A 26,862-nucleotide genomic window follows, 5' to 3' on the forward strand; every position below is an offset into this window, starting at 1 on the left:
AAGGGAAGAATCCTTAGAAACAGAAACTAAAAATATACTAAAACTATAATGCAAACAATAACATTTTATTTCACTCATGCCAGGGCAAGTAGTCCTGCATACTTCAGTAATTCCCAAGGGTATCTGTGTTTCAGCTTAGCTCACTAACTCCCATATTTAATCATCCTGCTGATTCAGCAAGATTATGTTTAAATGGTATCTATTATGATTTTTAAGAATGTACTCGCTGATAAGCGGATGAGGACATATAATGGGGGTGGGAGGGGTTAGCGTTAGGGTTAGGGTTAGGTTTAGGGTTAGGGATAAGGAGGGTGGTAAGAATGGAAGAAAGAAGGACTGTATAGAGGGAAAAGAGGGGTGGAAGTGGTGGGGGGGAAGGGAAAAAAATGAATCAAACATCATTGCCCTATGTAAATTTATGATTACACAAATGGTGTGCCTTGACTCCATGTACAAATAGAGAAACAACATGTATCCCATTTGTATACAAAAATAAAAAAAATAAAAATAAAAAAAATTAAAAAAAAAAGAATGTGAGAATTATGTAACTCATTTTACAAAGTGTCCTACTTGACAGCATACGCTGATGCTTAAATAAGCTTTCAGGTACACGGACTGATTTTTAGTAGTTTGATTCTTTCCACATGGTTCTTGAGTGTTGAGATTTTACTCAACATACTTTTGAACTAGGTATTACCTTTACTTCCAGGATACTAAGCTTTCCTTGTTTTTCTTTTACATCTGTGTTTTGTTAAAATTTCCTGTTTGGTTAACCCTTAGATTAAGACCTTGCCTTAGATTTTCTGACTGCTAGAACTTGATCCTCAGTTCTTTGGTCCTTTGCTTTTCTCATTCTGATGATCCTTCAGCAGTGTCATCCAACCTCTGGACTTCAGCTCACACTCATGTAGTATCTCCTTCTGAGCTTCCAACTTCCTCCTGACTACCAGATTACTTATGTTTAGCAACCTCCAATTCAAGTTTTATATTGTCCTTAACTGTACTTCCTGTTCTTCATCCTTTTCTAAACCTCTCCACCCTCGACCTCTTTTTCTTACATTCCCAAACCTGGTTAGGCTTAACATTATTGACCAATTGGCAGACACCAGAAATATAGTAGTCATATTTGCATCCACACCTGTTCCACTGTCCATTCGGATATTCACCAAATCCTATAAATTCTACTTCCTTAATAATGTTGTTCTGCCTTTCATTGGCACAGTGTCCCTTTCTCTCCATCCCCACTGCCATTTGTTAAGTTTCGGGGCATTGTCACATTTCATTATTTGATCATTTCCTCAGACCCTTTAACATCTACTCTTCTGCTTTTTAAACCTCTTTAAAAAGTCTTTGATAAATTTATCTTTCAGAAATGCAATTTTTGTCAGAATAAAACTTCTGAAGACTTTCTACAGGCTCTAGGATTAAAATCTACTCAAAATACTTGATCGTCTGTGCATTGCTTTCTCTCTGACCTCATATTTCACAGTTCTTTTACATGTACTATTTCCTTGAGTCATACTGTGCTTCATTTCCTGAACACTATATGTTTCATCCCTCTTACCTCCATAACTTTGTATAAGACTTCCTTTACCTGAAATCCTTTTCTACTTCTTTACTTAATTAACTGGGTCTGTATATTTGTATCTTTCTTGGTAGGTACTTATGTTGAATTAAACCATCTTTTCCCCTAACTCCTGCTGGGCTAGGATAAAGAAAGACCTTGTTAATGTCAACAGAGTACTTAATAAGGTCAAGTGTGTGACAGTGTCAATAAAATTTTAAAAGCACAGTTTGTCACAGCTAATGGCAATATGGATAATCTGTCTGAGAATGCCCTAGAGTTGGCAATTATTGTACTCCATAGCTCTATGAATTGTGATCCAACAGATAGATAGTTTGTATTGTTTCCAAAGCTCATAGGTTAAAATAAATAAGAGGTTTTAGCGTTTTTCCAGTAATTTTGAAAATATTCATGTTTAAATATTTTCTTCCTTTTATGCCGAATAGCACACACTTGTGTGTATGCTAGTGAGTGAATACATATAAATAAAATGTACGTAATTTAGAAATTTCCTTATGATCTAATGAGATAATTGAATAGAAGTACTAATATAGAAACTGATTCCATTTGCTCTTTACCCATCAGAATCATGGTCCTAGTCTAGCATATGTATAATCAATGTACAAAATTCACTGCCTTCCTGGAAATTTGAAATTTGATTCTGATGGAATCTGTATTAAAAACTGAAATATATGGCCATTTGAAACCTAAAGCCATTATAAAGAAAATAAGTGGAAATCTGGATAATGGATTTTGGGATATTCAATTCAAGGGCATTTATTTTCTTTCTGGTATAAGGATAAATGTTATTGAACAAGACTGATTAGTATGTTATAGTGTGGTAGAAAGAATCCAGGATTAAATGTCATGAAGCTGTAGTTCTAATCCCAGCATTGGGGCTTATTAGGTATATGAACTTGTACAAATTAATCTCTTTAGGTTTTGTTTCGTTAAATGAATATACTGGCCTAAAGTATTTTATGTTCTCTCTAACTTTAAAATCCCATGATTCTTTACCTTCTATCTCTGGAGTTAGATTTTTTTAAAAGCAGATTGATTTTATATTGTAAGAGGACAATACAATTCATTCACGCTTTTAAAGATTTATATACTTGGAAGTTGAGCATACCAATTTTAAAAGTTTGATTATTGAGGAATAAGTTTTGTATTTCTTTGGAGCTTAGGTTTTAGAGATTAGGCAAGAAGCCATTTTTTTCTTTAAAGTCTCTAGTGCAGAACTATGTGGTCAAACTTTCTGCAGTTTTCTATATCCATGCCATCCACTATAGTAGCTATTAGCCATGTGTAACTTTTAAGCATGTGAACTATGGCTAGTGAAAATGAAAAACTGAGTTTTTAATTACGATTAAATTAAATTTAAGCTGTGATTAGGGACTCCTTTATTAAACAGGACAGTGCTATAGTGTATGTGTGTGTGTCTATACACACACACATGTGCATGTATTTGTATACAAATGCATGCAGAGTAGGGAGTAGTGTGGCAGAAGGTAAGGAGATAAAGAGATCATTATATTGGATGAAGGAATCCTGTCCATGTTACTGTTCAGAATATACATGAAGTGGAATTTACACCAATCTAGGAATGATTTTCTACTTTTGTGGTTTTTGTTTGTATCCTGTTATATATATGGATAAGTACTTTATGTACTAGGCAACATGTTGTTAAAATAGTTCTGTTTTTCCAAGTTAGATATCAAGTACAGTGTACCAATTAAATTTTATTATCTTACTTATCCCTAAAATCTTTTGTTTGATGAATCTATGAATGGAGTTTAAGAGATTCCTGGATTCTGTGCTGGAAATTTTCTGTATTTGTAGTAAAGTAATATTATTTAAGAACATGAGTTTCCTCATTGCTCTCTGACCCCATGTAAGTTATTTATCTGCTGTGAGTCTCAGATTCCCCATCTGTGAAATAAAGATAATAGTAGTATTTATCTTGTATGGTTTTTGTGAGGATGAGATTAGATAGTGACTTATGTGAAGCACCTAATATATTGTCTGGCATTTAATGCTAATGAAACTAATGATGAGGATGACTATTGAGGGTTTTGTATTTAGGTATGAATTCAGAATACACCCAATGGATATATTTCATGTTTATAATTAATATATTCTTCCCTCTAAGCCAATTAGGTTTTTATTTAATTTTTATTTATAAATAGTGTTATTATTTCAATTTTGAATAGATATTCTCCTGTTCTTTGGGAAGGGCAGTAATTGTGGCATAAATGAAAGAAGATAATTAGATGACTTTTTTATTTTTCACTTTCATGCAGTATAAATATTTCTATAAAAGTGTTCTGATCTAGTGCTGGGTGTGGTGGTACATAGCTGTAATCCCAGTGGTTTCAGGCTGAGGTAGGAGGATTGTGAGTTCAGAGGCAGCCTCAGCAACCTAATGAGGTGCTAAGTAACTCAGCAAGACGCTATTTCTAAATAAAATATAAAAAAGGACTGGGGATGTGACTCAGTGGTTAAGCGCCCTTGGGTTCAATCCCTGGTACAAAAAACCAAAAAGGTTCTACTCTAGCAGTAAAAGTTGGAAAACGATGTGGTAATATGATGATTCATCGTATGTTATTTGTAATTAATTAAATGTCTATTAGAATTTGATAAACAATAAATGGTAATTGTCAGACTATTCCCTTTGTTTAAAGTACTGACTTCAAAATGCCTAATTATTTTATACTATAGTCAATAAATTCATCTATGTTTTAATATTCAACTACATAGTCATACATTGTATGTAAAATATTTGGTAGCCTTGCAATATTATCTTATTAAATATAGTTATTTAGATGTTGGTATATTCATTAATTTTGACATTACTATTTTTACTGTTTGCTGGTTTAAATACTTTTATTTGTGTAAAGGTACAGTTACAAGACTCATTAACTTATTTCCTTTGGAAATGTTCTCTTTACTTGTTGGGTATTAATACAAGCCATTAAGCTTGAATTTCTTCTGGCAAAAACAATCCTAGCAGATGGCAACTCTTCTCTCTATTAATTTTGGATTGGACATGTACTTTGGCTTGTTCGGTCATGTCATAGTTGTAACATAACAAGAATCATTCAAGCAAATGCAATAATATAGCACTATATACAGGATGTAAACTTATTTCCCAGCCTATTAAAACTAAAGACTTACACAATTTCTTATTGTAAATTGGAAAGTTATGTATTCCATTAATGCATAAACTTCATAACAACTTAGCTGGAATATCTTTGTAAGGTAATGCCAAGTCTATGACAAATATTTAGTTAGTTGTCTGAGTATGTCATCCTGATATCTGAACATCTTAGAAACTGGACTTTATTGTTCAGTTATCATTTAGATATCAAGTAATGTTCTAAACATCCTTAGTTGTCTCCTTTAAAACATACAACTTTTGATTTTTGAATCTGGATCAATGGACTGATCTCCCCAACAGCAGCCTTAGATACAAAATTAAAAGCAATGTACCTTTTTAATCTTTTCTGTGTTAAAAAATAACTCTATCTTAATAATAGATCTGGAGAAGTCAAAATATGTTTGAAGTATGTTTGTTAATGGGTATTTTCCATTCTAACTATTGATTTTTTTTTTTTGTACATACTTAACATCTTTATTAAATTGGGTACTTTCCATGAATCCCTTAGCAGTCAGCTCTTTAAACATTCTACTACTTATTGCATACATTAAAAATAGTCAGTTTAAATGTGTAGCATTTCAATTAAACTATCAGCTGGTTGCCTTAGGTTCGAGCAGCATTTTCTAAAAATGCTAATCAAGAATAATATGTACAACACCTGGAAATTAGCACTTAACCAATTCCCTTCTAGCTTGCAATTTCCAGATAATAAGTGCCCTTTTAATAATGGGAACCTCAAAATCAGAAAGTCAGAAAAGCAAAATTTATTTTCAAGTATAAATATAATTAATGAAACATTCCATTTGGAAACAAACACTTATTATTATGCAGTACATGTTAGTATTGGTATTACAGTACCTTCTAGTTGATCTTAATTCACTCACATTAATTTTTTATACCAACCAAGTTAATTCATTTTAATTACATATTTTAATACTCTATATATTTTGTTTTAATCCATCCCAATAAGAGGATAGAAAGAGTGTAAATCAATGTAATAATTTTTCCAAGTTATCACTGTTCCCTGTTTGATATCAGGGTACTTTTATAACTTATTTGATTTATTTTAGAAAAGTATAGCCATGTAGAATTGAGGCCAAGTGCACTCTGAGGACAGCTGGATATGAAAGATACATTTCATGAGCTTTTCAAAGGGCCCTATATGCACACTTTTCGAACTTTGGTTTTCTCAGTGGGAGTTTAATATTCCTTCATATTGTTCAGTAAAACATAACATACTTGAGCATACGTCACATTTTTGTTAGAATTATTTTGGACATCAGCAACGTTATTGTTAATATTGTTGTTCAAAAAGTCATAACCATCATACTTGTAGAAATATTCTTATTTTATATTATATATGTATTTTTGCCTATAGTGAATGCATTATCCAAATGCATTCATAATATTTACTTAATTTATTTAAATATTTTTTTAAACAAAATTTGCTTTCTTATTTCAGGTAGCCTGCATGCAGTTTATAAATGCTCTTGTCACTTCTCCATATGAGCTTGATTTTCGAATCCATTTAAGGAATGAATTCCTCCGTTCAGGACTGAAAACAATGTTACCAGTAAGTTAAGTTTGTACATTATTGCTGATGAACTTCTAAATTTTTTTCTTTTTGGACAAATGTATATTTTAAAGCAATATACACATACGCCTTGGGTATTTTCTTTTGTAAAGCATTAGACATTATGTAACCTATTTTTTATTGTGGTAATGTCATTCTCATTATACAAATAATGATTCAGAATTCAGCTAATGGTGTGCCCTGAAGTGATGTGGATTTTTTTTCTTGTCTTCTTCAAGTCAAAAGGGAACTTCTTTTCTTTGAATCTTGAGAACACAGAAAACTAGTTTGTGTGTGCGTGTATTTATATGTGTGTGCAGCTTCAATTTTCAATTAAAATTTTTTACTTTCCTCTTTGATAACTTAGATTGCTTTCATTTGTATTCAACATAAGTATGCACAGAGTTCTGATTAGTTTAGATACATTGCTTAAGAATGGTACTCTTGTAACAATGCTTTAGGAACTTTTCTAAAGAAAAACAGTTTTATTTCTTAATTGAATGTGAATATTTGTTCTAATTAGGACAGTGTTAAAATAGGTGTGGAATAATTTAATAGTCAAGATTGGAGACAAATGAACACACTTATTCTGTTAATACAAGTCCAATTACCATGGCTCTATATTTTATTTTGTTAAGCATATTAACTGAAGAGTGACTTTCTTTAAGACTAAGGCATTATTAAAGGAGACAAGTAAAAATTCACTATTCTTTTTACTTAAGCTATTGAGAACACACCTGAGAATCAGGACGTAAAAATCACAGAGGAAAAATAAAAGACCGAGCAAAGAAAAAGAACAATAATTGAGCAAGTGTATAGGACCTAGGTTACTACAGATGCCAAAATTGGGGAAATTTCCAGGTGAGGAGCCACCATGCAGTGTGCATCTGTAATTTGTGTTTGGATACTCTTAACTGAAACCCATCATAGCAAATTATAAGATTGGATTTATTTAAACCCATTTTAATAAAATATATGATTAGGTCTTCCTGGTTTAACACATTTGAATATCAGTGCCATCCTGAGTGACTCTTTAATTTGATTTAAAATCCAAGCAATTTGATACAGTGAATCAAAGCAGTTTTTCTGTGACCCATGTAGAGATTCAGGTTCAATGTGCAGTTCGCGTAAGTGCATTCACCAGTTATAGGGTATGTTACATGCCCTTATTCTTGTTTTATCACTAATCTCTTTCTGTAAAACCTGTGGCCTTAGATAGCTAGAGATGATGTTATAGTCTTTTAAATTTTGTTTGCTTTTAAGTTGTCTTAGTGGTTTCCATGCCTGCCCTTAGTTGGCTGGTTCTCTGTTTCTGGGATAATAAGGTCTTTGGAACCTTCTGGGTCCAGGGGATCCTTAGCATCCTTTCCTCATTTACTAATATATATGTTTTCTGCTGTAGTTGTTGTTAGTACACTTCCATCTTTCAGTTCACTCTCTCTAGAATTAAATATTCATTTTCTTCTACTGATGAATTCCTAGTGATGAAAACTGATATTTGTTTTAATTTATTTTATTCCCCATCTTTTCAGAAGAGATTTGGTAGTTATCCTAACCTTTTACACTTTTGTCTGAATGTATTAATCTCTGCCAGTCTCAGTGATGTCATGGTGTATTATTCATTTAATTATGCTGATAGCTAAGATTTTACATCAACGTTTCTAAGTTGTATTTTCCATTGGCTATTTAGCCCTGTGTAAAGCCACTTGTGGCACCATGTACTTTTTAAAATCTGTATTATTTGTGGATGTTTTTCTTTGTAACATCTCTTAAATATGCTCTACTTCTTGGATCTCAGTGATTCCTTAGCAAGATAAAAGTAGGAGGCATCATGTTTCTGTTCCCAAAAATTTGGAATAGAACCTGAAGGAATTCTCAAAGATTTTCTCTAATTCAATAGAGTTAGATATGATCAAATATGACTGATTGTCAACCAAATGGTTGGACATACCTCTGAAATCACAGTTGTCAAAATCTTATCAAGAATGGGTTAGAGATGTTTGCTTTGGGAAAAAAAAATCCTCCTTAGCTATTTCTGATGTATAAAGGGAGAAACAAAATCTAGGCAGATAGACCTTGGGAATATTAGCTTTCACTACTGTTTTCAATGTAGTTTAATTATCATGATTTGCAAAAGAACAGAATGTAAACTAGATGTGCCTCACATGTCAACTACTGTCTAACTCATTATCTATTTAAATCCTAGAATTTATAGTAACATGTAGCATCCTTTACATAGATATCGAAGGTTAAAATATATCAATAGATGAACATTTAGAATCTTTAATTTTTTCTATCTTATTATATACACAGTTGTAACAAGAAGAACTCCCTGCTTTTCTAGAATATAGCATATTCATAGTAACAAATTAGAATAGATTAAGTCTAATAATATTAATGTTGGTACATGGATCAAAATTATACCACTCTAGAACCACCAACTATTAGGGAAAATAGTTCTTACTTCAGTAACCTTTAAGATCATCATGATATTTTTGTACAGTGAAATTTATTTCTTAATAAGTATTAGGATGTATAAGACAAGGCAATTATTTTAATAATATTCTATAAAAATTTATTTTCAAAATTTCCCCTAACCTTGTGGTTAAACTTTGGTGTTTCAAGGGAGTTTATACTTCATTTATAGGGAATGTTAGCTTTTGTTAAATTGGCTTTAATAACTTGGAATGACTTGTTATATGCACTAGAGTGATTTTTAAGATAGTATTTTCTTTGTACTTATGTTACATTGATTCCTTGTGAAGTTTTCTCCATCTGTTCTTTTTTTGAGTTAAGTAACTAAATATTAGGTAAATCAGATATATGAAAGAATAGTGCAGTAAGAACTTATGTTTATAGACAATAGCCATGCTTTATCTCTTTTATAAGATTGACCAACTCTTATTCTTTTGAAGACTTAATTTTGATTACTTGGTTGGTAATCAGTAATACAGAGGTAGTGTAGTTTGGTTTCCTTTGGAAATACACTACATTATTGAAACATAATTACATGTTTAAGGGATTCTTCAAAAAAAAATAAAACAACTTCATAGCTGTTCAGTAGATATGTTTAAAAAATAACTGAAGCAATCTGAGCATGGTGCACACCTGTAATCACAGGTATCGCGTTCCCTCTGCCCGCAGAGACACGACAAACGTCTGAAGCTTTGGAAGTTTATTGTGCACAGTCTTCCTTTCTTTCCCTCTTTTCTATCCCCTTCTCTCTTTTCTTTCTCTCGCTCTCTTTCCCTCTGCTTAACTCTCGCCTGCTCTGGTCGCTCCGCTTCTCCTGCTCGGCTCACGCCTGCTTCGGCCGCTCCGCTTCTCCCGCTCGGCTCTCGCCCTCGCTCGCACTCTTCTTCCTTCTTCTACTCCTACTCTCAGCTTCTTCTCTACTCCCCCACCCATCAAGCTTATATACACTTCAACCAATCACGGGAGAGCACACGAGGTAAACGCGCGGACAGCTGCGGCATAGAATAGGAACACGAGGGGGGCATGCTCTAATCACATCATTAACTAGCCAATCATTGGAATTCGCTGGTTGTTTACTGTATAGCTGGCCGCTTTTGGCTCAGCGCCAGGCGCCATCTTGACCGTGCCCAAGGCTGGGGGTCCCGGAAACCCGACACACAGGGACTTGAAAGGTTGAGTCAGGAGGATCACAAGATCCATGCCAGCCTTGACAATTTAGCAAGACCCCATCTCAAAATAAAAATTAAAAAGTACTGGGGGACTGGAGTTGTATCTCAGTGGTAGAGCGCTTGACTAGCACATGTGAAGTACTGGGTTCAATCCTCAGCACCACAGTAAAAAAAAATAAAGTTACTGTGTCCATCTACAACAACAAAAAATATATTTTTAAAAAAAGGACTGGGGTGTTGCTCTGTGGTAGAGCACACTAGTACTGCAAAAATAAATCCTAAAAATCCCTGAAAACAACAAAAATATAAGCATATTTTTAATATTTTCTATATTAGTGATAGTATAATTTCATAATTTTAGGATATTGCACATTTTATAATATAAAATCTTGGTGATACATTTCCATTTTCTTTTATATGATAGCTATCATATTATTTGTACTTCATAAACATTTTTATTCAATAAATATTTTATCAAGAATTTTTGGGTATATCTTTCAAGATTTGACATTTGACTGAAAGGACATTTTATGATTAAGAATAGATATATATGTATGTATGCATATGTATTTATTTTAGTAGGCCTGGGCCATTATTAATAAAGAACATTTATATATTGTTCATTTACACATGTCTCCATTTTTATATTATGCAGTATAAATGATATATTTAGCCAGTTACTTTTCACTGAAAATATTTCAGTCATGCAGACTGGTTTCCAAGTTTTTTTTTAAGTTTTGATGCTAATTAAATGACAGTGTTTACTTAAATTTTTCTATTTTTCACACATTTACCTATGTTCAAGTTTTGTGATGAATGTGTAAGACAATATATTGTGACATGAGAATAAATAAAATTTTATATTGTAAAATGTGTGAAAGGTTGTTTCTGTAATGATCAGCATATTGGGCATGTCTGACTTTGGCAATTTTCTGAATAGAGTTCAGAAATTACCTCATGATATTACCCACTAATGTTAGATAATTTTGCATTGCACTAAATCCTCTATTCCCCTTCAAATTGGAAAACTAGACTCAAAGCAGGGTATTATTAAGAAGGAAACTAAGTATAGATAAATTTATTCATTATTTTTTATATGAGATTATCTAGATACATTGAAAAATGTCTTCATATGCTCTACAGACAAATGTGAATGCTGATAAACATGGATAAATGTGAATATATGTTGAATGTTAAAAAAAGAACATCTATAAATTGCTTATATTGGTTTTTGGCTTCAGTAATAGCCCTTACATCCTCATTTATAATTGTTCTGTTGAATAAAATAGAAACAAGAAATGTGTCCCATTTTGTTTTATTTACCTAATTTGAAGTACACCGTGCTTGCATTTCCTTTTAGAGTTCAAGCTCAGCTCTGAATATCCTAGTCCCACTTTCGGTATCACCCTTGAGCATCCACAGTTGTGATTATCCATTTGGGTTTTGAAAGCTGCAACTTAATGGACACATATTAAAAGATATTCCAGGTGATATATATTAAGCCCAACAATCTCTAGTGTGGCATGCTTCCAAAGTTTTTTTTCCTACTATTCTTTTGAAAATTCTCAGAGGTTTGTAATGCATGTGCTTAGGATGTATTACAAAAATCTTCATTGCCCAAGTTGGTATTTTGTGATTAGGCTAAGCAAAAATTAAAGGTGAGGGAGGAGGCTAAGAAGTAGTACAACTTGATAAAAAGTTCTAACACCTTTTTGCTTTAAAATCACAAAATATCATTTAATATAAATTTGTTTAGACAACTTTTTTCACGCCATACTTGGGACTGTTGTGCTTGAATATATCCTTGCTTTTGTCCTTTATTAATACAATTGATCATGTTTGCTTTTTTTTTTGCCAGAGGCATTTTTGAATGTTTTAACTGCATGAGTTATTTTATGATCTTTGATTAGTGTGTTTAGTCAAAACCACAGCATTTATTTGAGTTGTTAGCAATTAGTGTTTTTTTTTTTTTTTTTTTGTTGTTGTTGTTTTTGTAGAAGTAATCGTTAATTTTTTTATGTGAATAATCAAGATCTGGGGCATGGAAGGAATATACAGTGAATGCAGTGAGGTTCTTTTCTTTTTAAATAGACAAACTTTGTTACATTTACTTTCTTTCAGGAAACCAGCTGCCTGGGTCAATATTTGAAATTGCTTTTTTGTGTATAAATGAATAATTGTGTTCTGCTCCTTATTGTCAAAATTTGCTGTTGTCAAACTAAGTTTTTTGTTTATATACTAGGATCTAAAAGAAAAAGAGAATGATGAGCTTGATATTCAGTTGAAAGTATTTGATGAGAACAAAGAGGATGACCTAACGGAATTATCCCATCGTCTCAATGATATTCGAGCAGAAATGGAATATCCTTTGGCAAACCACAAAAATAGTTTTGTGCATATAATGAAAAAGGAATTTGTGGGTAATTTGGGGGACCCTTATTAGAGTTCTTATCTGCCAGCCCAATTCGAGTGCATGTATTTGCAATAGAACCTTGCTATGATGTTGTCCTTGAGATTTATGCTGAGGAACTATTAGACTCTCCTGATGGTTTGCACAGACTACATTGAAATCTAGACAGTGACTCATTGTATTATAGGTATATTCTGCTCAGTAGTCCTGAATAGACAAGTATAACTTACATATAAGAATGAGGAAATGTTCACTGAGTTCCTATGTGACTACAGGTAATATGCATTTTCAATTTGTTAAATGGTACTCCACTAAGAGATGTTATTCAATTGAAATAAATGTCTTATTCCCTGATATCTGTGTTCTTTAGTAATAACAAAAATGTTTAGATAAAATAGTAGCTGACTATAATCAAGGCTATGTCATAGAAGGATCTGGGTCAAATGTAGCTAGCTCATAATCTTCTCTTGGCATCAACATGTGAAATGATTTTAGATATGAAACTTGGTTGTCATAGCACTACTGGCCATTTGCTTCATATCCATTAAATTTCTTATGGATTCTGGGAAGTGGGGAAACACTTCAGAACCAAAGTGACCTTTGAGGTGGACTTTTTCTCAGTGATATGTTCCCTTCCCCACAATAAAGCTGGAGTTATATTCCCCTCCTTGACACTCCCACAGTACTTTGTTTGTTCTGTCTTATTTATGTACACTTCTCTGCCCCAGTGAGATTGAGGGCAGAAATGTTATGTTTCATTTTTTCCTCCAATGTGCCTATCGAAGTCTTATATATAGATACTGGATAAATGTGTGTTCAATGAATAAAATTTTTTATGAGGAATAATTTCTAGTAATTTATTATCAAAGATAAGTGATACTAGTCCGTAGTGGCTTTTCTCATATTAAATGCTTTTTATATCAATTAATAAATACCTTGCTTTTTATAGATTTCTTTTATAACCAAATGTCACCATAAAGCTATTGTTGGATTCACACTGTAGCCATTTAAGGGACCTTATGATACTTTAATGCAAACCTCTTATGTGGGGTCTAAGAAGTAATCCATCATATACTTAATCCTACTTCAGAGAAAATGTTGACATTTCAGGTTATTTTTAGGATGTTGGATTACATCTTGTCTTTTACCTTTATTTTCAATCGATTTTCCAGGTCTTCACTTTCGTTATAAAAGTGAATTCATTTTTGAAATGTTTTCTCGTTTACTAAAAGCACCTGCACTTCTACTTCTATCCTCAGAAAAAATATATTTTAACCTTCTTTGTCTTTACTCTCCAACTTCTTTCAAACAATAAACTACAAATGAACACAAACAATAATTTCAGATTTAGTATTTTGTCTAGATAAAATAAAACTGCTTTTGTGATCTTCTAGTAGTTCAAAGCATGCTCATTTGCCTTCTATCTTATATGGCATTGAAAATAAAGTAGTAGTGGCTTGTATCAATAATGTAGGCCCTCTTTGAAAACCACAGAGACATCACTGATGGCATTGCTGTTCCAATGGTACCAGCTATAATCTGGACTTCAAAATACAATGAATGAATTATCATTTAAGCCTTTAACAGCCAAATGGTCTTGGAAATGCTCTTTAGGTCTGATTCTCTAGTTAAAAGTTAAAAATGATTCCATAGACTCCTTTTTTTATGTAAATGTTTATATACTGGATCATGGTGTTAAAGGTTTAGAAACAGGAATGGAAGTAAAATGGTAAATCTATTGTTTTTAAATCAAGCTACTTTTGTTATAAATGAAAGTTTCATTAAGAATCTTTGTTTTTCCTTTACTTACTTTTTTACTGATATGAATGAAGTGTACCATCTTCTATATAACATGTTGAAAGATACTGCAGCTGAGAATTACTTATTATCCATTCTGCAACATTTTTTGCTCATCAGAAATGATTATTATATCAGGTAAGAGGCAGTTCTTAGAGTAGTATATTATAATTTGAAATAGATATCAAAGGAAAATTAACAATGTAATGGAACCTGAGCAATGTATGCATATATACATACATAGAATATAGGAATTTGACTAGGTAACATTTTTTAAAAAGGTATGTAATTTTAAATGAACCAGAAGAGATATGTACTTGTAAAAATTGTGTACCCCAGGAATAGGATTGTTAGTAGCAATAAACCCAATAGAAACTAATGACTCTGATGGATTTTCTTTGCTAGATAATGGTAGCAGAGATAACACCAGAGATTCTAGGACGTTTAAAAAATTTTTATACATTTTAATAAGGTTTTATTGTTAATTCTCTGTAGTAATATCTAATAATATATCTAATATTATATCTAGTCATAAATATAATTTTAACACCTTAGAAAACATTAATGCAAATATTTTACTTTTATGTCCAGTGATATAATTTTTCCAAATAAGTATGATGATAACCCACAAAATTAGAAGTTTTAGACTTTAGTAACAGGGAATGTGTCTGAATTCAAAGTTGTAAAAAGGTTTCTGAGTGGTTGAAATTTTCTGTTGGCTGCTGACCTCCATCTTATATTTAACTATTCAAGAGACTGTTAACTGTTTTTATAGTTTAATTTGCATGAAATTTTGACCACCTATGTTTTCTGATTTCTCAAAAATTGCTCAGTTAAAGGGAAAATGAAGGGTTTTCCATGAACTATGCTTTGTTTGCAACAAAAATTATGGTTTTAAAGCAATATGGAGAACTGTTATAGTTCAGTACAGATTAATAATTTGATAGATATCACAATGTTACAGAAACATAGAAAAATGTTAAAATATTAAATTGTATGCTTTCTTAAACAAGAGAGATGGCACTACATTAAAATGATTTATTGTTTTGTTTTCTATATTAAATTATGACAAGTAAAGGTATAACGTGCTCTGAGGTCCCCAGTTACTTGGGGTAACCATTTGTATGAAACTACCCATTTCTTAGTAAGTAAAATGAATCTTTTAAAATATGTTATACAAAAAGATCTTTGAAATAGTCTAACATAAATGGCACAGTACGGTTTTGTAAGCTGTTACAAATATCTTGAGGAAAAGTGCTGTAGTAAATTCAAGATGTTGCTTGCCACTCAATACCAAGAAACTCATCCCTTATTGAAATTAAGAACTTGTGCATGCCTACAGACATTTCTGTGTCCATAGTTATAGGATAAAGGGGGCCATTTGTTTTCATTAACTTTAGAAACAGTAGCTCAAGTAAATAGGTGAGGTTGATAAGTATCTTTGAGCACAAGTGTGAATCCCTGCAAACTAGAACATTAAGTCACTAAATGTTTGTAATCAATTACATCACAATGGGTTTGGCACTATGACATCCAGAGCATCTTTCTTTAAGCTTAGACATATTTTTCCAAAGGGAGTACACTGGTTAGAGGGATTTTTTTTTTTAGTAGAATTAGGAAAAGACAGTTCTTTTGACGTACTGAATCTTTTCTTGAGAACATTGATTTGTAGAGGTAGAAAAATATTTACAAATAATTTCTCTCTTTTTCAGGCCACAGTATTATAAAATAATTGAGGAGTGTGTTTCTCAGATAGTGTTGCACTGCAGTGGTATGGACCCAGACTTCAAGTACAGGCAAAGATTAGACATTGATTTTACTCATCTGATAGGTATGGAATATAATCTCTACTGTCTTATGTGCTTTATACCTTCTATATAATGGTACTTTTTAAAGGTAGGTCTCTCACTGAACTTCTATTACTATTTGGTATATCATTTTGTCTGTAGGTATCTAATTGCTGTAATTATTAATTATGGTGATCATGATAGTTCTGCCTGTGTGATTAGATCTGTTAACCTATTTGATATGTATCAGTAGTACTGAATTCAGTTTAAACTCATTGTCCACAAAAAGCCATTATATTAATATAGATGAGTGCCTTGCTTTTTGGATGCATGACTCCGATGCATCCATGGATAATATTTTTCCATGTTAACTTTCAAAATGTGACTTTAAATGTCTGTATAGGATTCCATTGTATCAACTATCATTTTAATGAGTTCTTTTTGTATACATAGATTGGTTTTCAGGTTTTCACCTGAATTATAAATGAATCTTCATTAATATTTTTGTGTAGAAATATTTGGCCTTTTCTCATTATTTTCTTAAGATTGATTGCTATAAGCAAAAGGGTATGAATTTTCAAAGGCCAAGTGCTTTTCAGAAAGTTTGTGCCAATTGCCATTGTCCCAGCAATTAATGTGAATACTGGCCTCAGTACATATTTTTCACTGAGTTTGATAAACTTAGTAGATTATTTCACATTTTGTTGAGGAAGTCATAAGGGACTATTTGCAAATACACGTGTTGGTTTATAATCCATTAGGGGCCCTAGTTGGAACACACACTCTACTGCGGAATTTGGCCAACTCTTTTAGTGTTCAACATATATTTGTTTTGTATGCTGTGTGCCAGGTGCTTATGATTATATAATGTTAATCAAAAGCATTGAGGATGACAAATGAAAGGATCAAGTGAGAGAGCATAGTTAGCATCCTAAACCCATTATGACCTCATCCACATATCATCCCTATGATTGTGAACAAATCTTTTAACTTCTTTAGGTTCCAGATGCCTCAGTTCTAAAACAGGTGAATTGAATATTTAGGTAGCTCTTGGTTAAAGTGCTTTTGGAGAAGCTGATGAATCCCCTGAAACTTTAAATATAACACACACACACACACACAAATACAAAAATTATCAAGTGCTTCAGGAACTCCTGGGAATTCTATGAATTTCATTTTTAAGATTACTTGGACTGAAGTTGCTGAAATTTCTTCCAATTTCACAATTCTTTAAGTCCAGTATCTTTCACAAATAAGATCATATTGGATCCTTGCCTAAAACTCTCCTATGTTAGTCAACTTCATTGTTGCTGTGACAAAAATACCTGACAAACATAACTTAAAGGAGGAAAAGTTTATTTTGGCTCATGGTTTTAGAGCCTTAATCCAGGGTGGCCCCACTCATTGCTCTATACCCCATTGTGAGGCAGTATATCCTGAGGGAAGGGCCCAGCAGGGGAAAGAAAGCTGCTCCTCTTTTGCCAGGTCAGGAAGTTGGGGGCTTGGGGGTGCTTGCAAGGATTGCAGGGAAGGAGCCATTGGGAAGATGCATGCTTCCAGGGCAGGACTCCATTGACCTGTCTCCTCCAGCTATGCCCCACCTGCCCCTGATGGCCACCCAGTCAGTCTATCCAAACTAAGATGGACTCATAATCTAATCATTCTACCTCTGAAACAATGATAAGTTAGATATATTTTTAGATGCTTGGTTTTATGCTTCCGCAACACTATCATTCAACTCAGTTTGTCCAAGAAAAATGTGATAGTTTGTTTTATGCATAGTATAGGTCAGTTTCCCTTTAATAGCAACTGACATAAAAATGATAATGTGTATAGAATTATAGGCTGGCAGCCATCTTTTGGCTAGAGATCTCATGCTATAATTTCTAATTGTTTCTGATAAATCTTACTAGATTCTTGTGTGAACAAAGCAAAAGTTGAAGAAAGTGAACAAAAAGCCGTGGAATTTTCAAAGAAGGTAAGGCTTATAAAATATTAGCCATAATTGCCAAAATAATAATCTAATCACATTATATTTTCTACTTCGTTTCTTTATATGAAATCTGATCACTGTTTTATCAGTTTTAAAGTACTTTATATCTCTGGATTCAAACATAACAACAGAATATTGAGTTATTTCCTAATAGGATAAGTTTGTTACTATTTCCTAATAGGGTAAGATTGTTACTATTCCCTTCTTATCACCCGTAATCCATTTTGGAAGAAAAACATTATCCTTATTATACTAAGGTAATAAATAAAATCCAGTTGCTGGAAGGATATATTTAGAAACAGTCAACCAAAATAAAGTCCCTCATTGCTTTCCTACAGTGATACACAGGTATCATTTTGGAGATCTATGAGGTATTTTACTGGTCTTTAAAGCTATTGTCTTTAAGTCAGTGCTGTTGATGGCAATAGAACATTGTAATGGTTTCTGTGTTCCTTCCTCCCTCTCTCAGACTTAGCTTCTTTAATTTTGTAATTGCCGCTCATTAAAGGATGCTACTACTTCATGTAGTCTTGGTAGACTCTCATGTTCCCCTTTCTTTCTGCACTAATGCCTTATGTAAATGTGTTTGAATAATGCCAGTTTTATGAATATCTCGATTTTATTTAGGCCTAAGATTGCCTTCTTATTGTTTATTGGAAGCATAGCTACCATTTATTTAATTTCTACCAAGCTTCTTCCTTCTTCCTTCCTTCCCTCCCTCTTTTTCTCTAGGTCCTATTAAGTGTTGGTATAGTATTTCTCCTGTTGGGAGCAGGGAGGACCAAAGCACAAGTCTAAAAGCTCTCCAGTTTTCTGCCTTCTGACAGCAAGATAAAGTGCTTACATATTGCTGTCTCTTCAAAGTTATGACTTACCTTGGAGATTAGATAATCACTTTTGCTATCACTCTAGAAATTATAGAGTTACTTCAGGGCATCTGAAGAAATGTCTTAGCTCTTTCAGTTACTAGAATAGATTTTAAGAGCTTGAGCATAAAATGTTTGTGCGAAGCTGTCATTTTTATTGGTGAAAGAAAATGCATGCTTTTTGATTAATAGACCTTTATATTTCTGATGTTCATGTTTTAAGTAGCACATTTTAAATTTTGAAAATCCTAGAATATTCTTAGTTTTTGGCTGGCACCGTGATTAGACATCATGAGAAGAGCAAATTGTGACTTATCTATCTAGTAAAGTTTTCTGTAAGCCCATAATATGGGGAAAGGAGTCCTGAAATTATGTAAATTTTAGTGTTTGATGCTTTAGTCTCTACCAACATTTAGAATGGGAACATGTATGGAGATAACCCATTGGTTATCTACATGCATTCTCTTGTTCTGGGTCATATTGAGAGACAATATAATGTAGTTTTTAAAAAAAGTGTTAGAATGAGAGGTAGTAGTTGTAAGATTTGATTTCAGCTTTTCCACTAATTTGCTGTGACTTTAAACCACTTACTGTCTTTGAATCGTAGTCTTTTCATCATTAAAAGGAGAGGATAAGATTAGTTGACTTGTATGAAGGCCTCTTTCAGCTCACATATTTCAGACTTCTGTGATTCTCATTTTATGTATTTACAGATTAACATAATTTTAACTTAAAAGTAGAAATATTGTGTGCCTCTTTTCAGATGTACTTATAAACAATTCATAGAGGAAAATGTGTACAGCATGTTTGTATAGATGTGTGTTTGAGAAGCACATAGGAGATGGGAGTATAGCTTCAGAGAAATCTTAACATGTCTAGTAGTGAAATCAAACAAGCCCACATTCAGGGACCTTCATCTTCTTGGTGAACTGGGAAAACAAGGTCATTGAAGGATCATTCACCCTATGTATCTGGAGTGCTTTTGAAATGTAAAGATAGTAGATATTTGGACCAGCTTCTGTGGGACATTTTTCAGGGACTCAACTAGAGGTAGAAAAAGTATTACTAAGTAATATTTCAGTTTAACCTAAATATTATTATTACCCAGTTTGTCCAGCATTCTTTCTTCAGACTTAGATCACAATGGCATTCTAGAATTTTCAAAGTTCAAATCTGCTATGAGGATAACTATTTATTACAGTGAACATACTTTTGTATTGTTACACAAACTATAAAGACAGCTTTGGATAGTAAAATATATCACTTATAGAAAGAGAAATAATATTATTGGAATGATGTATATGTAGACTTCTCCAAAGACTTGAGGTGACATTGACAATAAAAGGCAAAAGAAATGTTCTGTAGCTGAATGTAGGCAGTATTCACTGTAAATTGGAGGCTGGATTGTGCCTGCTTAGGATTCTGACTGAGGTAAGGACTGGGGCAGGATGCAGGAAATGAATATTCATCATGCAGACTGTTTCTTTGACTTAGTCTATGTATCTTAACCTTTCATTTTTCCTTTTGTAACATGTTATAGTATTATTTTGGTTAACCATTTGACTGAGAATTCTATTATATATCATTCTACTGTCAGCCTTTGTATAGTACCACTTTTGGGATAGTAGATAATTAAGATTTGATAGAAATATTCCAATTTGTATTAATGTACATTCATTTATATATTCTAAAAGTGCACTGTCGTTTCAAGATTAAATATAGTTAAGGAGTTGAAACTCTTCGCATACTTTTAGATTCCATTTTCAAATTCACTAAATACTATGGGATGAAACAGTAATTGTAAAATCAGATTTTTAAAGACAAAGCAACAAAAATGTCCATTTTACAGGAAGAGAGACTTCTCAGTTCAACTTTTTCCTTCATATTTGTTTTTCAAAAGTGAAGATGGGTTTACTTACCCATCATGGGAATATATTTCTTAAAGACTTTCCAAAGTTAGATCCTCATCCCAACATGGATACTTAATTATCATGAAATGAATCAAGAGCTCTGATTTTCTGAGTGAGCTGGAAATTCATGTAGGCAAAGAACACTTCAGTTATTTACTACATAATGTTAGAAGCTTTCTCAAAAGTATATTATTAACTGTACAATTTATGATGGTGATCATTTCAGTTCGATGAAGAATTCACAGCCCGACAGGAAGCTCAAGCTGAGCTTCAAAAAAGAGAAGAAAAAATCAAAGAACTTGAAACAGAAATCCAGCAACTTCGAACCCAGGTAATGAAAAAAGATATAGACTTTGTGTCATGTCACAGTGAATTTGATGATAGAAAATTATATTGTAAGAAAGAAGGAAAAAATGTAACTGGAAGCAGACCTCTATGGTAGTTTCAGATTTTAGTTGAAATAACGATACAGATTTGATTTTTTGTGGACAGTGAATCATTTTACTGTTTAGAAAAAATAGTGTATGAGATGCTCAAACTGCCCTGAATATTTTAAGCAAAATGTTAAACAAGCAAAATGTTTTTGAGATGAAATTTGAAAAATGATGATGATTTGAAAAATTTCATGGTATTTTCTTTCAAAAAGAATATGGAAATGCTCATTAATATTAATTATCTCAAAAGCTTCTTGATGTCTCTTTAATTCTAGATTATCATCATTTCAAAACCTGTACACTTTACATTTCCACCTACGTTCACTAGGATGAAAACTTCCCATATGCGCTTAAAATCTTAATTAGGGACTGTAAAGTTTAGAATTAATTACTCTCTTTAACACACTTTATGTCTCAAATGAATGTTAAGAAATCAAAGAGGATACCTTTAGTTAGTGAATGTTCTATCAGTATGGTTGATTGACTAAGTCTGGTTTCATCATTCTACTAAAAAATTATTTAATTTACTAGTAATGTGCAAAGTACCCAATGTGGTGGCCTTTTCCTACCCTTAGTCTACAACACATATCTCTATTATTTGATCATTTCTTTTCACTAAATCATTTCTCTTCCCTCTTTATCATCTGGCTTCCCTTTTGAAATGTCTGAGAACTGTTTCTCTTTATTTTTTCGTTCTTCAAATGGTGATATTACTCAGTGTTCTGTCTTCTACTCCTTTTCTCTGTTCATGCTTGTTCAGAATTCCATTCAGCATCATATATTCAAATATCATCTTTTATTAAGTGTCAAGTTTCTTTTTTTTGTTATTAGTTTTTAGGATTTTGTCTTGATGCTTTTTTTTCATTTTTAATTGGTACATTATAATTATATGTAAATGTGGAATTCATTGTTACATATTTGTATGTGCACACAATATGACGACAATATAATTTGATCAGTTTTGTTCCTAGTACCTCCCCTTTCCCTCTCCTCCTCCCTCCCCCTGGTCTTGAGATCTCATTCCTACCTTTATTTTCCTTCTTCATCACTAATTCCACATATGAGAGAAAGCATACAACTCTTGACTTTCTAAATTTGGCTTAATTTGTTATACATAATACCCACATGTTCCTCTGATTTTTGCAAATAACATAATTTCATTCTTTATGAGTTTGTAAAACTCCATTGTATATAGCTACCACATTTCCTTTATTCATTCCTCTATTGATGGATGCCTAGACTGGTTCCATAATTTGACTGTGGTGAATTGTGCTTCTATAAACATTGGTATGCATATATCACTATAGTATGCTGACTTTAATTATTTAGGGGTGGTATAACTGGGTCCTATGATGGTTCCATTTCTAGTCTTTTGAGCAACATCCATACTGATTTCTATAGTATTTGTGCTAATTTACAATCCTGCCAACAGTGTGAAAGTATTCCTCCCCTCCTCATCCTTTCTAGCACTTATTATTGTTTGTATTCTTTTTTTTGGGGGGTGCTGGGAATCGAACCCAGGGCCTTGTGCTTGCAAGGCAAGCACTCCACCGACTGAGCTATCTCCCCAGCCCCCTATTGTATGTATTCTTGATGGCTTCCATTCTAACTGGAGGGAGATAAAATGTCATTGTTGTTTTGATTTGTATTTCCCTGATTGTTCAAGATTTTGAACATTTTTTCATATATTTGTTGGCCATTTGTGTTTTTTCTTTCTGAGAAGTGTCCATTTAATTCATTTTCCCACTAACTGATTTTTTTTCTGTGTCATTAGTTTTTTGAGTTCTTTATGTATTCTGGCTAAATTAATTTTCTGTTGGAAGAGTAGCTAGCAAAGATTTTCTCCCATTCTGAAAGTTCTCTCTTCAAAACCTTCATTGTCTCCTTTGTTGTGCAGAAGCTTTTTAATTTGATGCTATCGCATTCATTAATTCATGATATTATTTCATGAGCTTTATGAGTCCTTTTGAGGAATCATCTGTGCCTAAAGGTAGGAGTGTTGACCCTATAATTTTTTCTATCAGAAAAGTATCTGTTTTTGGATCAAATATATCTAAGCTGGAATTCAAACAACTTTACTCACAAATGACTTGTCTTTGGTCACATTTTATAATTTCTCTAGCCTCAGTATTTTTCTCTTGGACTATTTCATTCACAGCACTGTAAAACTCACTAAGCCAGCACAACAGACTAAAGAACTGGAGTGAGAGAGTACAGAACTTGTGGTATATTTCCATCTACCAAGCAGTGCATTCCAATCACATTACTAAGAGCAAAGTGTTCCTAATTTCCTTTAGATCCACATAGGAAATAGTTGTGTGACAAAGACTTGGTTTAGCCAATGCATATGTCATTACTGGTACTGAAGTTCAGATACAAGGATTTTGTGTTGGAGTTAAACATCTCTTTTAGCTTTAGCACTCTGACATGTGGCATATTTCAGTAGATCCTTTTTTCCTCTGCTGTTTCAAGTGGCAAAGTAAAGTTCCTGAGGTAATCATGAGATAACTGCCTGCCATAGGAGCCACTTTCTTCCAGACTAGTGTCAAGTCATTTGAGTTCTTATATTTCCAGCTCTTGATTAGCAGTCTTAATGGGAAGGTCCTGGTGCATATAGAAATCAAACCTAGTATCCATGATTTCCTCTCTTTCCTCAAAGCAGTTTGGATTCCATTTTATTTGTTTAAATTTTACCACCATTTTTAGAGTGAAGTGGGAATTTTCTTTAGCTTTACTTTGTTCCACTTGTGACAAAGTAAGCTAGTCACTGTTTTATGTCAGTTTTTTTTTTTTTCTCGTTTCCCTTTTGCACCAAATCCCAGAACCCCTCAGATCCACTCTCAATACATCTTTCCTGGACTGTTATAATTGTTTCCTAATTTTTCTCCCTTGCCTATTGTCTGTTCCTCCTCAAATTTATCCTTTATATTAAGCATCAAATTAATCTTCCTAAAACACTGCCATGATTATTATCACATGGCTTTAATATGTTCAGTGGTTGCCTTTTGTCATCAGGGTTAAATAAAATCTCCTTACCAGGAATTTTAAGGCCTTCTGGCATGGGCTCCCTTGTCCTCCTTTGTACTCTAGGCTCCGATTGCTCCCTTAAATATAGTCTTTTTCGTAGCTAAGTCAACTTTTCTCCTTTCGTATTTGTAACTTCCTGTCTCCATACTTTTCCTTCTGCCTTCATTTCTCAGACTTTAGTTATAAAGATGCTAATTTCTTAAATCTGGAAAACATTTCATAGTCTACTAAGTTGGGTACACAAAATTGTCTCTTGGAGATTCACAATATTCATTAGCATATTAAAGGATCCAAGAAGACCTACGCTGAAGAAACCTGTATACCTCTTTTGTATAATTTTCCTAGACACTTTTGACTACAAAACTCTTAATGTTGGAACACATTAACATCTCTTGGAAATATTGTTTTCGTAAAATTTACTAGAGAAATGTTGACTTATATTATACTCTTACATGCCATGCCTTGCTCTTCTGTGCATGTGAAGCATACATTCTAAAGGAGAAACTCAGTAAGATGTCCTTTGGGAAGCTTCAATACCTCCATCAGGGAATTTCTCTGAACTTCCATATTACTTTCTTAGGCTACTCATATTTTATGTATTTATATGCTTTCTCTATTTATTCCATGTGAGTGTAAGCACCTTGAGGACTTATGCTCACCCAGCACAGAGACTTATTACTTAGTAAGTACTTATTTATTGTTAAATTAACTATAACATTTCAGTCACAATGTACTTTCTAGTGTGCCCTAAATAGTGTAAAATATAAAATTATTAATTTACTGTGTTTGGATCACAGTGCTATATTGTAGCCTAATTTAATTGTTCAGTTCCTTATTGTTCATTAGAGGTAACAAAGAATGATAATATTTGAATTTAAAGAACATTGTAAATTTTTTTTTTTTATTTTGAGAATTGAACCGAGGTCTGTTTTACCACTGAACTACATCCCCAGCCCTTTCGATTTTTTATTTTGAGACAGGGTCTCACTAAGTTGCTTAGGGCCTTGCAAAGTTGCTGAGGCTGACTTCGAACTTTTGATTCTCCTTCCTCAGCCTCCTTAAGCCACTGGGATTATAGGTGTGTGCCACTGAACCTGCCTAAAAATTTTTAATATAAACACTCGAGATTATTAATTAAAAATGTAAGATGTATATTTAACTTAAGTAAAATCACATGTTTTTGTTTTGTTTTGTTTTGGTGGTGCAGGGGAACAAACCCAGGGTGTCTTGAACATGGTTGGCAATTGTTCTACCACTGCACTATAACTCCTGCCTAAAATTCTATTTATTTTTTAAAATTTTTCTTGAAGGGATTTTATTTTATTTTTTTTTATTTTTATAGACTGCATTTTGATTCATTGTATGCAAACATTTTGTGGTTATATATGTTTCATAACAAACATTTAATTGAGGCAAAAATTTGATGTTTATAAATGTATCTTACTATCTCTTAATTTTTAATTTTGCTTTCCATTAATAAATGGGCCACACATTTTGCCTTTGAAAATATGTAAAAGTCTATTTATGCACACTTGTAGGATAATTTACTATTATCCTGAACTTTTAATTTCCCCACAATTTCTTTAATCTCAGTTGAGACTGTCTCTTTCGTAAATCATTTTGCTACATTAAAAGTAAAATTGAAAGTGTTTTGCATATTTAAATCCTGTCTGATTCTTTCTGACCATGGAGAGAATTTGATTCCAGGAGAAGACTGTCATTGCTAAGTATAGGAACACTTTAGTAATATATATTCATATTCATATAAATACATAAACATCCATATATGTGAATAAAATACTTGTCCATTGTACATTGAATATTATGGAAAACATATCCATGATCATATTGACCTATGATTGTTATGTTTAATGTTTTTTATGAATAGGAAAGTCTTCAAATTGATTCTTCCAAAAATATGCTTCAGTGTTTTGTAAAGATATTTCTAAGTTTATTTAGTAAAATTAAATAGTAGGTAGAAAATTTATATTAATAAAGGTAAGAGGATTTTCTTCACAAAATAAAATAACACAACACCAAGAAATTTCATTAGTTTTAAACCTATTGTTCTGTTAATCTAATGTCATATCTTTATTAAAGAGATATATGTTTATTGGTAGTAGTCCTGAGGGAATATTTATAATGAACAGCTCCACTTTTATGTTCATTTTAGAATGTGAACCATTGGTACCAGTAATGGTTTAAAGAAATGAGTACAGAGTAATCATCAAAGTAGAAGACAGTATGGAATGCAGTGTTCTCTTTCATCTGTTATCCATTGTCATTAGAGAATACATTCGAGGTTACTTTCCCATGGTAGAAAAAAGTTGTTCTCCTTTCATAATCTAATCTGTGAATGAATTCTCGTCATGGAAATGACATGTACTCATGAAGATGTAGTCTGTTATTAGCAGAAAGAAGACCACATTGGCCATGAGAAGATTCACATTCAAATCTAAATCAGGTTTCCAACCGTGCAGCCTTTGTTCAGTCATTTAACTTTTTACAGTTAGGGTTTCCTCCTCTATAAGCAGTGAGATAAAAATATCCTATCTACATTGCAAGGTCATAATAAGGATAGAAAAAATTATAGATGTAAACTGTTGATAAGCATATATTAGTATGCAAATTAATGCTCCTTAGTATTAATTATTGGTATTAGAAGACAGCTAAGTAACTGGTGCTAAGAAAGAGACTCTT

At 32.6% G+C, this 26,862-nt stretch overlaps 1 protein-coding gene across 6 annotated transcripts in view; it reads left to right on the top strand.

Moving 5' to 3' along the window:
- Diaph2 (diaphanous related formin 2) overlaps positions 1–26,862 on the top strand; it is an 831,244-nt gene that overhangs the window by 224,497 nt on the left and 579,885 nt on the right. For all 6 annotated transcript variants that reach the window (XM_047535653.1, XM_047535655.1, XM_047535654.1 and 3 more), the window contains 6 exons: positions 6,184–6,294; positions 12,181–12,299; positions 14,167–14,283; positions 15,858–15,976; positions 17,846–17,910; positions 20,928–21,032. In XM_047535653.1, coding sequence (XP_047391609.1) covers positions 6,184–6,294; positions 12,181–12,299; positions 14,167–14,283; positions 15,858–15,976; positions 17,846–17,910; positions 20,928–21,032 — 636 coding nt within the window. The remainder of the gene's footprint in view (positions 1–6,183; positions 6,295–12,180; positions 12,300–14,166; positions 14,284–15,857; positions 15,977–17,845; positions 17,911–20,927; positions 21,033–26,862) is intronic.

The sequence above is a fragment of the Sciurus carolinensis genome, chromosome X (genome assembly GCF_902686445.1).
Source record: "Sciurus carolinensis chromosome X, mSciCar1.2, whole genome shotgun sequence".
NCBI classification, from domain to species: Eukaryota; Metazoa; Chordata; class Mammalia; order Rodentia; family Sciuridae; genus Sciurus; species Sciurus carolinensis.